We start from the raw sequence: 14,396 nt of genomic DNA on the forward strand, positions 1-14,396 counted from the left end.
CGCACCGCTTCACCTAGCGCTCATTCGCTTTTTGCCCACCTTTCGACTTGCGCGCAGCCTCCACCATTGTTCACTTACGCATTTCTCTCTTGGGAACCGACTTTTCGTGCTTTAACCGCAAGCCTGTACATCTTCAACGTCTTCACTGATAACACGTTATAGTGAGGCATGGCTTGCGATATGAGTCAGGAATGTAACTATGTAAGGTGACGTCTGGATTTGTGAACAGGTGTAAAGTGATGAACATATAAATTGAGTGATTGAATCATATTATTGGAGATAATGGCGACGCTATCAGTAAGTTTATCGCATCTACCCACTTTATGTTATTAATTAAAGCTTCCTGGGAGCTTCAATTCATTCATGTTTAGTTTCTCGTTTAATCTACGTCTTCGTCTAAGTTTTTTTGATGTTCATAACTTTATATTTACGTTCTTATTAATAATTTTTTTGTTTGTAATTTGTTCATTTCAACAAAAAGAAAACTATTTTTTAGAAAGTAAAAAAAGGTTAAATATAATGTATAAACAATAAATAATAATAATGTTCTTTATTACGGGTCAACTTGTGAGAAGCCGGGACTTCCGACTAAGTATAAATTATTTATCAAAAAAAAAATATCACGATGATATTTTTCTTACTGTAGTTATTTCTAATATTTATCTGGAGAAAATACATACAATATTTTGTATTGATCTTGTACTTCTTAACTACACAGACCATACGAGTTCATCTACAACCATCCTATCACTAACCAATCAACTAAGATTAATTGTTATGGTATAATCATTACTTTTTATGATAACTCTGAGCTAAATTAGTTCAAACTAATTGTGTGGAAGTTCATATTCACACGGATGTTTCGATAGAGGAATTTAAAAACAAACAGATAAGGTCCAAAGTAAATTGTTAAAGTAAATATTGAAGGTTACTTAAAGCTCGCGGCAATTTTGGGACCACCTTTTTCCGTTGCGTAAACATTTCATCGCTCTGACAGTGAATATTTTTAATGTTCCATGAACGTATTTTGTTACTCGCCAGTGTCATTTTATAAGAAAAAGAAATTGTACGTTTTTATACAAAATGCAAAGTCATTATGTTTACCAGTGTCTTTGTGTTATGAGAGCTTTATGATTGACTTGAGATTATTATGTTCTTGGTTGGAAAAGTTTCAAATATATGTATTATAATGTTTATAATCGTCATAAACGTTTTAAAGAAAATTAATTAAATTTCTCACTTTAATATTATAGCTGTGAGCATTGTTTGTATAAATAATATTACGATTTGCTTAAGTAACCAGATTTTAATATTTATGCTATTAAATAAAGATAGGATAAAATTAAAATAATATAATATTGTGTATAACTGGGTTATAAATTATAATACATCTAAGAGAATTTTTGGAAGTGCAGCACGTGCAGCACAGAATCTGTGACAGAATTGACAAAGTTTTACAACTTTGTTACTTTGCTAGTTTGAGTAAAAAGTGAAACATAATATCATATTAGTTATTATGCTACGCAATTCCTATGTAACGAATATATTTTTTCATATTATTATTTACCAAGACTTAGAACTAAACAAAACCTGTAAGTTTTAAGCTTTTGATCTACGAGAGATGTAAAACGTACATAAATATTAAATAACCTCGGCTATACCAATGACTTTTCCCAACACCAGAAGAAGTCAGCATAGTAAATGATTTTATTTTATACATAAAGCATACTTCCTGTGCACGACAAACCGTAAAGTACCTAATTTATTGTAAATATAACGTTAGAATCCTGAAGGCTTACGCCTGAAGGCTTATAAAATAATTAGTATGAAAAGAAATACGTATTTGTTCTAGTTATATTGAAAAGTTTATGTTTTGTAAAGCAAATTATCTAACTAGTCTAGTAGAGTAAAATAAGTGTTCAGTATAAAATCCTGAAGGCTTATGCCTGAAGGATTATTCGTATAGTAAAGTATAAGGAACAGTTCGTACGTAAAGTTATTTGTGTTGTCAATTGCATAAAGATTTATGAAGGCTTATGCCTGAAAGATTATTATTGTGTTAAGAATGTTTAGTGGAATAGTAAATGTTTATATTTTGTTTTGATATTGTAGATGTTTAATTGCAGATTGTAAATGTTTGTGTTTCTTAAGATGATATTAGTAAATGTTTATGTCTTTCGTATATTAGTGAATGTTTATGTTTTCTTTATGTTTTGTGAATATTTTAATTGTTTTAAGTGTGATATTAAGATTTAATTGTGTATTTCGTCATGCGACAGCGTCACGTCCGCGACTGAGCGCACACGCCGTCCCCCGCAGTATATTTATACACCTGAAGCGGGGGACGGGGTAGTATAAAAGAAAATTTGTAAAGAATTGTGCGCGCAGTCTAAACGGGGCGCTGGCGGAGTACATTATGGATGTTATATTAGAATAATATGTTATAATGATTGTAATAAAAACAATAAAACTGTAAATTTATGTATAAGTAAATATTTGAGAAATAAAGAGTGAGGTAAGGGGCGTGGCCAGCCGGAGTGGAGGGGATAACGCGCAAAGTATAAATATGGACGCAAAACCGGTTGCGTCACGGCATTCCAGTTCCACCCGCGCTTCAGAAAAGCAAGAAGAATAACTCCGCTCCGGCTCGGCACCCTGGCCCTCTACGTATGAAGAAATAATTGTTTGTATTATTTGCAAACCCCCACACCACTACAGTCCACTAAGAGAGGGCCTTCAGCCGACATTAACATTGGTCAGCTTCGAGCCGGATAAGAAGAAAAATGAACACGAGAAGCCGGAGCGGAAGAGGAACAACACCATCAGCATCAGAAGCGACCGCCACCGCCACAGGAACGTCGTCTACAAATACGTCGGGAGAAACGAGCTACACTACGGGGACATCGGAGACCTGCACGACCGCGACGAGAACGACGAGGACAGAGGAGAAGAGCAGCTCGACGCCAGCTACGCCGAGCACCATGCCCGTCGACAAGTTGCAGCCAGCACCGTCACCCGTCGTGGGATACACAAACGCCGCTTTCGCGGCGCCAGCCGACAACACCGACGCGCCGACGACCGCCGCCTCCGCGGCGCCGACGAGCAACGTACACCTGAATACAAACGCCGCTCTCGCGGCGCCATCGAACGTCGCCGCCGGGTCGCCAGCACGCCGCTCGAAGACGCTCCGCCAGGCATCAGAGGTGCGGTCGCGGCGCTCCGTAGCCTCCCGCAAGAGACTCCTCGCGGAGTTGGAGGTGAAAGAGCGCCTAGCCGAACTGAAGCTGGAACAAGCGAAGGCCGCAGCAGAACTGGAAAAGGCGCGGCTGGAAAGAATACGCGCCGAAGAAGAATCAACAACGGAAGAGGAAGAAGAGGACTACGAACCGGAACGACGGGTCGAGTCATGGTTGGAACAACATTTAAGCCAGCCACTGCCACCCGCCGCCAACCCGACTCGCCAGCTCTCACCGCCACGCTATACAGCGAAGAACGCCGACAACAAGGAAGATCGAGGATGGGGGGCCCGCCAGGAACAGGACGACGGGCCACGGGAACCGGAGAAATACCCGCCCACGCGGTCACCAGAAGTTGCGGCAATTGTAACCGCCTTCAATGAAGTCGCAAGAAGCCAAAGAAAAGTAATAAGATACGGCGGTGAACTACCAACGTTCACCGGCTCCAGTCACGAGTGGCTATCATTCAAGGCATCGTATGAAGAAACTGAAGAAGGATTCACCGACGGGGAAAACGTCGCACGATTGAGAAAGGCGCTGAAAGGAGCAGCCCTAGAAGCCGTCACCGCCCTACTCATATCGCACACCGGACCCGAGAAAATCATTGAAGCCCTGCAGAGGAGGTTCGGCCGCCCAGACGCGCTGGTTCTGGGCGAAATGGAAAAAATCAAGTCGCTGCCGCGAGTAACGGACAACCCGCGGGACATCTGCATATTCGCAAATAAAATATCGAATATCGTCGCCACCGTCGAAGTTTTAAGAAAACAAGAATACCTGCACAGCCCGGAAATGCTGCGGCAGGTACTGGAAAAGCTGACGCCGATCATGAAGAATAAATGGTACGACTTCGCTGCCGACGAACGCGACAAGACACCGCTACTGAAAAAGCTCGCAGAATTCCTGAATAAAGAAGCAGACAAGTGCTCCAGCTACGCTCCATTAGATACAGAAACAAGGAAAAGGACGGAGCGAGCCTACGCAACGAACGACGCGAGCGAGCGAGAAACAAGATGCCCGATGTGCGAGCGAGAGCACAAACTCGTCGAGTGTCGACAATTTACGAACAGCGACGTAAATACACGATGGGAAATAGCGAAGAAATATCGAGTGTGCTTCCGCTGTCTTCGAAGCAAACATCAACGAGCAACATGCCGCGCTCGTCCTTGCGGCCTCAACGGGTGCACCATGAAGCACCACAAGATGCTCCACCATACCAAGACAGCGGAAAAGAAAATTGAAGAAACAGCGCAACCGCAAGCCAGTGAAGAGAAAGTCCTAGTGTCAGCGATTAACATCAACAGCGCCACGTCGGAGCAACCTACGCGCCGCCGCGCGTATCTGAAGATCGCTCCCATCACCATCATGGGACCGAAAGGAAAATGCGACACGTACGCGCTGCTCGACGAGGGAAGCACGGTGACCATCATCGAAACGGCGCTTGCAGAGCAGCTGGGTCTCGACGGGCCACGCGAGTCCATCACAATTCAAGGCGTGAATGGGCACGAGAATGAACACGAATACAGCAAGAGAGTGAAGGCACGAGTACGAGGACGACATGAAGAAAAAGAATACGCATTAGACAACGCCCGCACCGTGCACCAGCTCCACGCATTCACGCAGTCCATCCGCGAGAGTGACATCGCCCGCTGCAACCATCTGCACGACCTGCAAGAGGACCTACTGTATGAAAATGCGACACCGAAGCTGCTGATAGGGCAAGACAACTGGGAGCTCATTATAACGCGAAAACTACGGCACGGCAAGAGGAATCAGCCCGTCGCTTCGAAGACATTATTAGGATGGGTCCTGCACGGCTGCCGCTCCTCGAACAAGCACCCAGTTTTGTTCTGTTCTCATCTCTCGGAAGCGGAGAAGTCACCTGACACACTCGAAAATATGATGAAGAAATACTTCGAATTAGAATCCATCGGCATCGAACCCAAAAGACAGCGCAGCGACCCGGAGCAGCAGGCACTCAGCATATTGGAAAAGAAAAGTCAACGCCTGCCGTCCGGCCGATATGAAACCGGACTCCTATGGAGAGACGAGTCCGCTGATACACCGAACAACTACGGCGACACATTGAAAAGATTGAAGACATTAGAAAAGAAATTGGACAAAGACGGAGAGCTGAAGAAACAATATGAAGAAAGAATAGAAAATCTACTCTCGTCCGGCTACGCAGAGAGGGCGCAGACTCCGCCCACCGGCGGGAGAGTGTGGTACCTCCCGCACTTTCCAGTGATTAACCCGGACAAAGCGAAGATTCGTCTGGTGCACGACGCGGCCGCTAAGTCACACGGCCGCTCTCTCAACGACATGCTGCTGCCCGGGCCCGACCTGCTACAATCTCTGCCTGCCGTCATCATGAAGTTCCGTCAACATCCAATCGCCGTGTCCGCCGACATCAAGGAAATGTTCATGCAGATAAAAATCATTGAAGAAGACCGTGACGCGCTACGCTTCCTCTGGCGTGGCGATCGACGCGACGACGGGCCGCCCGATGAATATCGTATGACATCGCTCATCTTCGGCGCCTCTTCATCACCGTGCACCGCACTCTACATCAAGAATAGAAACGCGCAAGAACACGCGCACGAGAGTCCGGCAGCCGCACGCGCGATTCAAGAGAACCATTATATGGACGACTATATACATAGCTACGCGACCGAAGATGAAGCCAGGGAGATAACGGCGCACGTCGATCGCATACATCGATACGCCGGCTTCGAGCTGCGTGGGTGGGCATCGAACAATGAAAACGCGATAAGAAGCTTTACGAACACCGGGGCGACCACCGTCGAGATCGGCGGGAGCGAGACAGAGCGAACATTGGGACTACTCTGGCACGTGAAACAAGACTACATCGGTTTTCGCGTAAACACAAAACGTGTGCCACAGGAAATAATCGAAAATAAGCGAACACCTACGAAGAGAGAAGCCCTCAGTCTCATCATGTCGGTCTTCGACCCACTCGGCCTCATCGCGCCCATCCTCACACCGGCGAAAAGAATAATGCAAGATACGTGGAAGTACAACACCGGCTGGGACGACCCCATTCCCGGCGCGCTACAACATCGCTGGGAAAACTGGGTGGCGAATATTCAGCATCTCGACGCGCTCCGCATCCCACGCTGCTATGACTACGAACCCGCGGCTGAGAGAGAGATACACACATTCGTGGACGCCAGCGAAGAAGCATACGCAGCAGTCGTGTACATAAGAGCGACGCGCGCCGACGGATCGATAAACATCGCGATCGCCGCCGCGAAAAGCAGGGTCACGCCCACGAAACCGATATCGATCCCACGTCTGGAGCTGCAAGCCGCCCTGCTCGGAGCACGCCTCACACGAACAGTCGAGGAAGGTCACGACTTCGCCTTCAAAAGAAAAGTGTATTGGAGCGACTCAAGAACAGCACTTGCATGGATACGCAGCGAGCCACGTACATATAAAACATTCGTGGCGCACCGGCTAGCCGAAATAGAAGACCTCACGAAAAAGGATGAATGGCGCTGGGTCCCTACGGCGCACAATACGGCGGACGACGCTACACGCAACACCCCCGCTGACTTCGACCCGCAACACCGATGGTTCACCGGTCCAGACTTCCTCCGCTACGAAGAATGCGACTGGCCGGTTGAGAAGAAAGAAAACATCATCACCGACACGGGCGAAGAAAAAGAAAAATGCGGCGCGCTGAACACGTCGGACCCCGCCCCCGCATTCATCAACATCGAGCGCTTCTCAACATGGACTCGGCTAGTGCGCACAACGGCCCGCGTACTGCAATTCATCGAACTCTGTCGTCGCCCCAAACAACTCGTCAATGCAACACGTCGAAAACGTACAAGAAAAAATGAAGAAAAAGACGCGACGTGGAAAAGAAATGTGAAAAAGAACAATGAAAAAATCGTCTCGCGTCCAAACAATGAAGAAAGAAAATATAGAATATTAAGTGCGCGCCACCTACGCGCCGCGGAAAACACACTTGTAAAATTAGCACAGAAAACAACGTACGGGAAAGAGATAGCGATACTACAACAAGGACACCCGCTCACTGAAAAATATCAAGGTCCGCTAGCGGGATTAAGTGTCGCCTTAGACGAGAACGGAATACTGAAACTACGAGGAAGAGTGAATGAAGCCAGCGCGATCGAGGCAGAGGCCGCAAACCCGACAGTGCTCGACGGAAAACACAAGTATACGCAGCTCTATATACAACACATACATGAAAAACTGCATCACGGCGGCGTCGAAATTGTAGTAAACGAACTAAGACAAAGACTGTGGATAACAAGAATACGACCCGCGACAAAGGAGGTGTTGAAGAGCTGCCCGCGCTGCCGCCTGCTGCGCGCCAAACCCGCGCGCCCATCGACCGGCAACCTGCCCGCCGCACGCCTCGCGCATCACGCGCGCCCATTCACATTCACCGGACTCGACTACTTCGGCCCGCAAGAGGTAACCGTCGGCCGCCATCGAGAGAAGCGCTACGTGGCCCTCTTCACGTGCTTAACATCGCGTGCCATACATCTGGAGGTCGTCGTGTCACTCAGCACCGATTCAGCGATCAACGCGCTGCGCCGCTTCATAGCGCGGCGCGGCTGCCCGGCCGAGATATGGAGTGACAACGCAACGTGCTTCCGCGCGGCCAACAGAGAGCTCACGGACGCGTGGGCCGCACTTGAAGAAGAAGCCGCAGCCCGCCGCATCAGCTGGCGCTTCCTTCCGCCGGCCGCCCCATTCATGGCCGGCGCGTGGGAGCGCATGGTACGCACCGTGAAAGAAGCCCTACGCCACACGCTTCACGAGCAGCGCCCGAGTGACGAGACGCTCGCCACACTCCTCGCCGAAGTAGAAGCCACCGTAAACTCACGCCCACTCACTCATGTGGCCATGACCCCCGACGTGCCGCCCGCCATCACACCGAATATGATCCTGCTGGGCTCCAACTGCTACGTGCCGCCACCCTGCACCATCGAGGAAGACCAAACAACAGCGCGCACACACTGGAAGCGCGCGCAGCAGCTCGCCGACACCTTCTGGCGACGCTGGGTGCGAGAGTACCTGCCCGTACTCCAACAGCGGCGGGAGCCCCACGCAAGCGGCGCGGCCCCCAAGATCGGCGACCTGGTCATCGTGTGCGACTCCAATCAACCAAGGAACACGTGGCCCCGAGGACGAGTCGTCGCTACGTATCCCGGCAAGGACGGCGAGGTGCGAGTGGTCGACGTGGAGACCAGCGGCGGCAGAATCCTCCGGCGGCCCACCAAGAAGATCGTCGTGCTACCAGTTCAAATCGCAGAGTGCGACGGCGGGAGAAATGTGCACGACAAACCGTAAAGTACCTAATTTATTGTAAATATAACGTTAGAATCCTGAAGGCTTACGCCTGAAGGCTTATAAAATAATTAGTATGAAAAGAAATACGTATTTGTTCTAGTTATATTGAAAAGTTTATGTTTTGTAAAGCAAATTATCTAACTAGTCTAGTAGAGTAAAATAAGTGTTCAGTATAAAATCCTGAAGGCTTATGCCTGAAGGATTATTCGTATAGTAAAGTATAAGGAACAGTTCGTACGTAAAGTTATTTGTGTTGTCAATTGCATAAAGATTTATGAAGGCTTATGCCTGAAAGATTATTATTGTGTTAAGAATGTTTAGTGGAATAGTAAATGTTTATATTTTGTTTTGATATTGTAGATGTTTAATTGCAGATTGTAAATGTTTGTGTTTCTTAAGATGATATTAGTAAATGTTTATGTCTTTCGTATATTAGTGAATGTTTATGTTTTCTTTATGTTTTGTGAATATTTTAATTGTTTTAAGTGTGATATTAAGATTTAATTGTGTATTTCGTCATGCGACAGCGTCACGTCCGCGACTGAGCGCACACGCCGTCCCCCGCAGTATATTTATACACCTGAAGCGGGGGACGGGGTAGTATAAAAGAAAATTTGTAAAGAATTGTGCGCGCAGTCTAAACGGGGCGCTGGCGGAGTACATTATGGATGTTATATTAGAATAATATGTTATAATGATTGTAATAAAAACAATAAAACTGTAAATTTATGTATAAGTAAATATTTGAGAAATAAAGAGTGAGGTAAGGGGCGTGGCCAGCCGGAGTGGAGGGGATAACGCGCAAAGTATAAATATGGACGCAAAACCGGTTGCGTCACGGCATTCCAGTTCCACCCGCGCTTCAGAAAAGCAAGAAGAATAACTCCGCTCCGGCTCGGCACCCTGGCCCTCTACGTATGAAGAAATAATTGTTTGTATTATTTGCAAACCCCCACACCACTACAGTCCACTAAGAGAGGGCCTTCAGCCGACATTAACACTTCCTATCCCATTAATACTATCTCTTAGTTCCGTGCTCATCGCATTGAACTTTAGCTTTCGATTTCATGATCGTAGATATATTTGTAGTAAGTTGTAGTAGTTGTTCGTCCGCCCTGCTGGTAATTATTTAATACTGAGATGCGATTTCTGATAAATCGATTTATTTCAACTTCAACAAATAAAGTTAAACAATTAGCTTAGGAAGCTAGCTAGCTACTTTTACAAAGCTTATACTAGTTACTACATATTAATAAAACGTCTTCAAAGCTCTATCAGTCTCTACCTTGCGTTACATTTATGTTGTAACCTATCAGCTAAAATTTTTCGGTCTATCCAGTAATAGTTCTACTTTTTACATACCTTGACTTTATGTAAAAAATATATAAATTATAAATACAAGGCATAGTATTAAATTATTTGTGTATAAGTTATATCGGTCAATGAGAGAAACGTTCAAAAACACGCAAATAATTACCAAAACTGCTACATAATATTTACACTAACAATACGTATTGATTAAGTAATGTAGAAAAGAAAGTAGGAATATATTATTATACTCAACCATGAAAGTTAAGCAATGGTGACATCTTACATATTATCTACATAGTACATACGTACGTTCTGTGTCCAATTCAATGTAAATAGATTGTTAACACATTACATTTAGAGTGAAATCGATATTATAAAACAACGAAGTAATGTTTAATTCGTGTTCCTGCCATTAGAAGATGTTTGTCTGCAGAGCATATCTCACGGACCGCTAATGTTGAACTTAGATCATAAAGCCGAGTGCTTTGGAACTGATCATTGTTCTATCCAATTGTTATGTCTGGGAATGTGTTTGTTAAGCCCGTGAAAGCGTATTTTCTCACCCAGCTCGTAAAAGATATAATATTGTCGAGGCGCTTGCTTAAATTCATGTGCCACAGAGCGTGTTAATTCTTTTTGTTAAACTATCAGAGTGTTCAGGGAGTGAGTAACGATTCTTCGAAAAATGCATATAACTCAAAACAAATACGTTGCGTTGACTTTCACAGAAAATGGAAACTATTATGCTATATCGCATGAAACGATTCAAATAAAATCTCGTCATATTAATCGGTTAATTTGTTTGGGTCATCACACTCTAATACACATAATATGAGATCGGTGTTAAAACTTTCGTATTTGTTTTAATAAGAGCGTTTCGTAGATCCATCGGGTTCAATTCTGTGCCAAACATAAAAAGGACGATAGCTTAGATTACTTAAATGGAATGAAAATAGTTATATTTTCTCACTGCCTTAAACTTTATTATCAGTTAAACTACAAAAAAATCATATGAAAATTGATCTTTTAAAAATAATAATTGTAAATATTGGTAAAATATACATCACGATCATAATGTTGGAATGTGAATAATTATAGTAAGTACTAGTGCGTAAATTTTTTTCATTGTCATTCATCAGTTATGTAACATAGCAATTTAAACAAAGCGCGGAAATCTATGTAAATAAAGAAAATTATCGCGTCAAGCACCGGTTAATCGTAGTGATAGATAATTACAGTTACAAACCATTCATTAAGCATTACTGAATAGTTTTTAACACTACACACGTGAAGATAAAATTAAACATTGTAGGTGAAATAATTATATTTTTTTTATTATATTACGATACAGAGTGTGTAAATCGGATAAGAACATAAAATAAAACTAATGTGGCCTTTGCTTTTTCTACATCTGTTCCCTAAACAGTGAAGTCAGTTCGGAGAATAGGTACCTACTACCTACTACTTAACCGTAACAAGCAGACGATTTGCCATTGCCATGTATTTTCATTTTTGATAATAGAATAACCAAACATACCATAATATTTGAGTGCCTATAGCCTATAGGTTTCATTAAACCCTAAGTCTAACGAAACTAGGTCACACAGTTAGAACTCTAAAAGTATAAATTCTTTCATACTTTTAAAATAGATTATGCAGTGGAACATATTTGATGTATTTTATGGTTATAAAAATAGACCTTTCACCTTCCTAATGTAATAATGATTATTTTCTCTAAATGAACGGATGTTAGCTTAATGTCTGACCATTTATGTATGTAACATAACATCCATTTGCAGATTTATCACAAACTTTGCCCATTGACAAGACATAATATGTATACATATAGGTATCAAACAAATAAAACTTTATATTTGGCGTATTACCCGTGGTAACGGATAAGTTTTATCCAAGCATTGAAAAATTGGCCCTTATACGTATACGCTCTCAGTATTTTATGTTAAGAAAAAAAAGAAACTTTTTTAAAGGTTCATTGTTAGTTTTTACGTAGATCCTGATCGTTCAATCAATTATTATGAGATCGTACACTATGGGATTTGAAGATCACCATTGCATGATTCAGCTATTATTTCGAATGACCATAATTATATGATATAGGAATGCGATGGTCACTTTCGTTTTTTATTGAAATCGAACGTGATGTGATCTTAAAATGTATCGATAAGTTATCAAAGTAATCAACTAACCACACAATATCGATTGGAGCTTTATAATGTATGAGGTTATTTCAATTTGGCTTCCCAGGACAAAATGTGGTCGATGAGATACTTTTCAAAAAGGCTATAGAGTGTAGTAGCTTATGGTGTAATATCGGTAAATAATATTATCGGGAATAGCACATTGGTGCGAAATTCCAAGACCTTTATGTTCCTATGTCCTTATTTTCTTCTTATACTTTCCTAGTAGTGAAAATAAGAGTGACCTAAATTAAATAGTAAATGAAATAATTTTCGAGCAGTTGCTTTATTTTTTTGTAAAATGAGCGTTTATTTTGACATATTTTACATAATAATAAAATATAAATAACATATTTATTTGAACATTATCTAAATAAATATTTTTATATTAAAAAGTACCATATCAATGCATAATGTAGCGCATTATAAAGTGTTTTATTATTGTAAATGTAAAAATACCTTTATTCTGAATCAAATTATTTTATATACAAAAAATATTACACGAAATAATTGTATCGTGTCTAGATTTTGCGTAATAGTGAGGTAATGCTTTATATATGTTATCTAATACTGGTTATAAAAATTGTAAAAGTACCAATTTGAGGTCTTTCTTGAACTTGGATATTTTGTATAAGTATTTACAACCTTATGTTTTGAGCAAGGCTGATAGTCCTTGTCTTGTTCCGTACATAGCATTTAATTGTTTGTACAAAGAGATTATAATTATGAAGAAATTTTGAGATTTTTATGTTCGAATGCGCATATTTTTTTATTTGCATACAAACTATGGTATTGAATGGTTCCCTGTCACAAACCAATATTAAAAACCGCCATACTCTGGATGTCTATGAACTAGTTATTAATTACCATAATAGTACGTAGTAAGACATACTGGCCCACTGAGATTCTCTCGTGTTTTTATAATAGCATACATTTGTATATTATTTTCACACCCATAATAACCGATGTGCATGACAAGATGCAAGTAACACGAAATCCGGACATGAAATAAAACGACAAATCATCTTCCAGCCATTAACCTCCATTTCCTGTTTTTAGCGCAAACGCCATGTTTTCATCCGATTTCTATATGATTTACTACTGTTTCTTTTATCAAAATAATTTCTTCAAGTGCGTAAATGTCCCTAAATGGTCGTTTTTGTAACATATAATTACGGGTTATCCAGATAAACTTTACCTGGCCTGGTCATTAAAATCCTACCACTTAATACCTACAGGTTTTGATAAAAATTGATTACGTACTATTTTGTTAAATTACGTAGATCAAATTAACACATTTGAGATTTTATTCATTGAAATTTTCCGGCAACTCTCTTCGTGAAACATTAATCTGACAAGAGTTTAAAAGGCGCATTAGGTTTCTAATTGTAAAGATTTTTCATCTCATATACTCACGAGAATGTCTCTAAATTGACCTGTAACCTTCCTTATCAATTATATCTTGTTGGAATGCTATGTCATTGAATTAAACATGAATTTCAAAGAAATATAGAGCCGTAATATCTTTTTTTAAAGTTAATAGTACGATGATATTCATAAGAAGACTGTTAATTAAAGTATTTATATCATAAGCTCTAAGATTTTATAAGAATTTTAAAATTGTGTAACAATTTGGTAAAAGTGATGTTATAAATTGTAAAATTAAAATTTATTATAACAAGTAGGTAACACTTCCGAAACTTAAAAATTAAAAATAACTCTTGATAAGCTGTTATAAAAAAATATACTCAAATAAAAGATTACCAATTAAAGAGAACTGTAAAGTTATATTTTATAACAAAAAACTTCACTTGTTTGTATAAAAAGTAGCAAACGTGGAATGCAAAATTCAAATTATCTCATATTATTCAAAACCATTGTTCTTCAACATAAAGTTATTACCTTAACCCAGTTTTCACTTTCGACTGAAGAAAATGATCTTATGACATAGGAATAGCGATTTGTGGTGTAATTAAGTAAAAGTAATGGTAGAAGCGTGCGAACTTGTTGGGGTCATTGGTCTTCCTTTTGACCTTTAAAACGAGATTATAAATACCTTATAGTTGATGAATGAATCATTCTTCATAATATTTTTCGTAGTCGTTATGAAATTTTTCAAGTTTGTTGCATTAGCATTCGTGAAAAATAATAATTATCAAAACACGACTGGGTAAAATATTTAAATATGAATTCATTAAACCACATTATTAATACGTTTTGGAAAACCATGTGATGGTAACTATGTAGTAAATAAAATGTCGCAAAATATAACAAAAATCTATAAATATAATAAATCCAGCGTGAT

The 14,396-nt window shown here is 41.3% G+C and overlaps 1 protein-coding gene across 1 annotated transcript in view; it reads left to right on the forward strand.

Moving 5' to 3' along the window:
* LOC149902217 (uncharacterized) overlaps positions 1-14,396 on the forward strand; it is a 20,622-nt gene continuing 6,226 nt past the window's right edge. The window contains exon 1 of the mRNA XM_090110509.1: positions 1-297. Within this exon, the coding sequence (XP_089966635.1) occupies positions 283-297 (15 nt within the window). The 5' untranslated portion in view covers positions 1-282. The remainder of the gene's footprint in view (positions 298-14,396) is intronic.

This window comes from Colias eurytheme, chromosome 15, assembly GCF_061535395.1.
Source record: "Colias eurytheme isolate Ceu_HAF_F1 chromosome 15, ilColEury1 Martin Lab GWU primary, whole genome shotgun sequence".
Classification (NCBI taxonomy): Eukaryota; Metazoa; Arthropoda; class Insecta; order Lepidoptera; family Pieridae; genus Colias; species Colias eurytheme.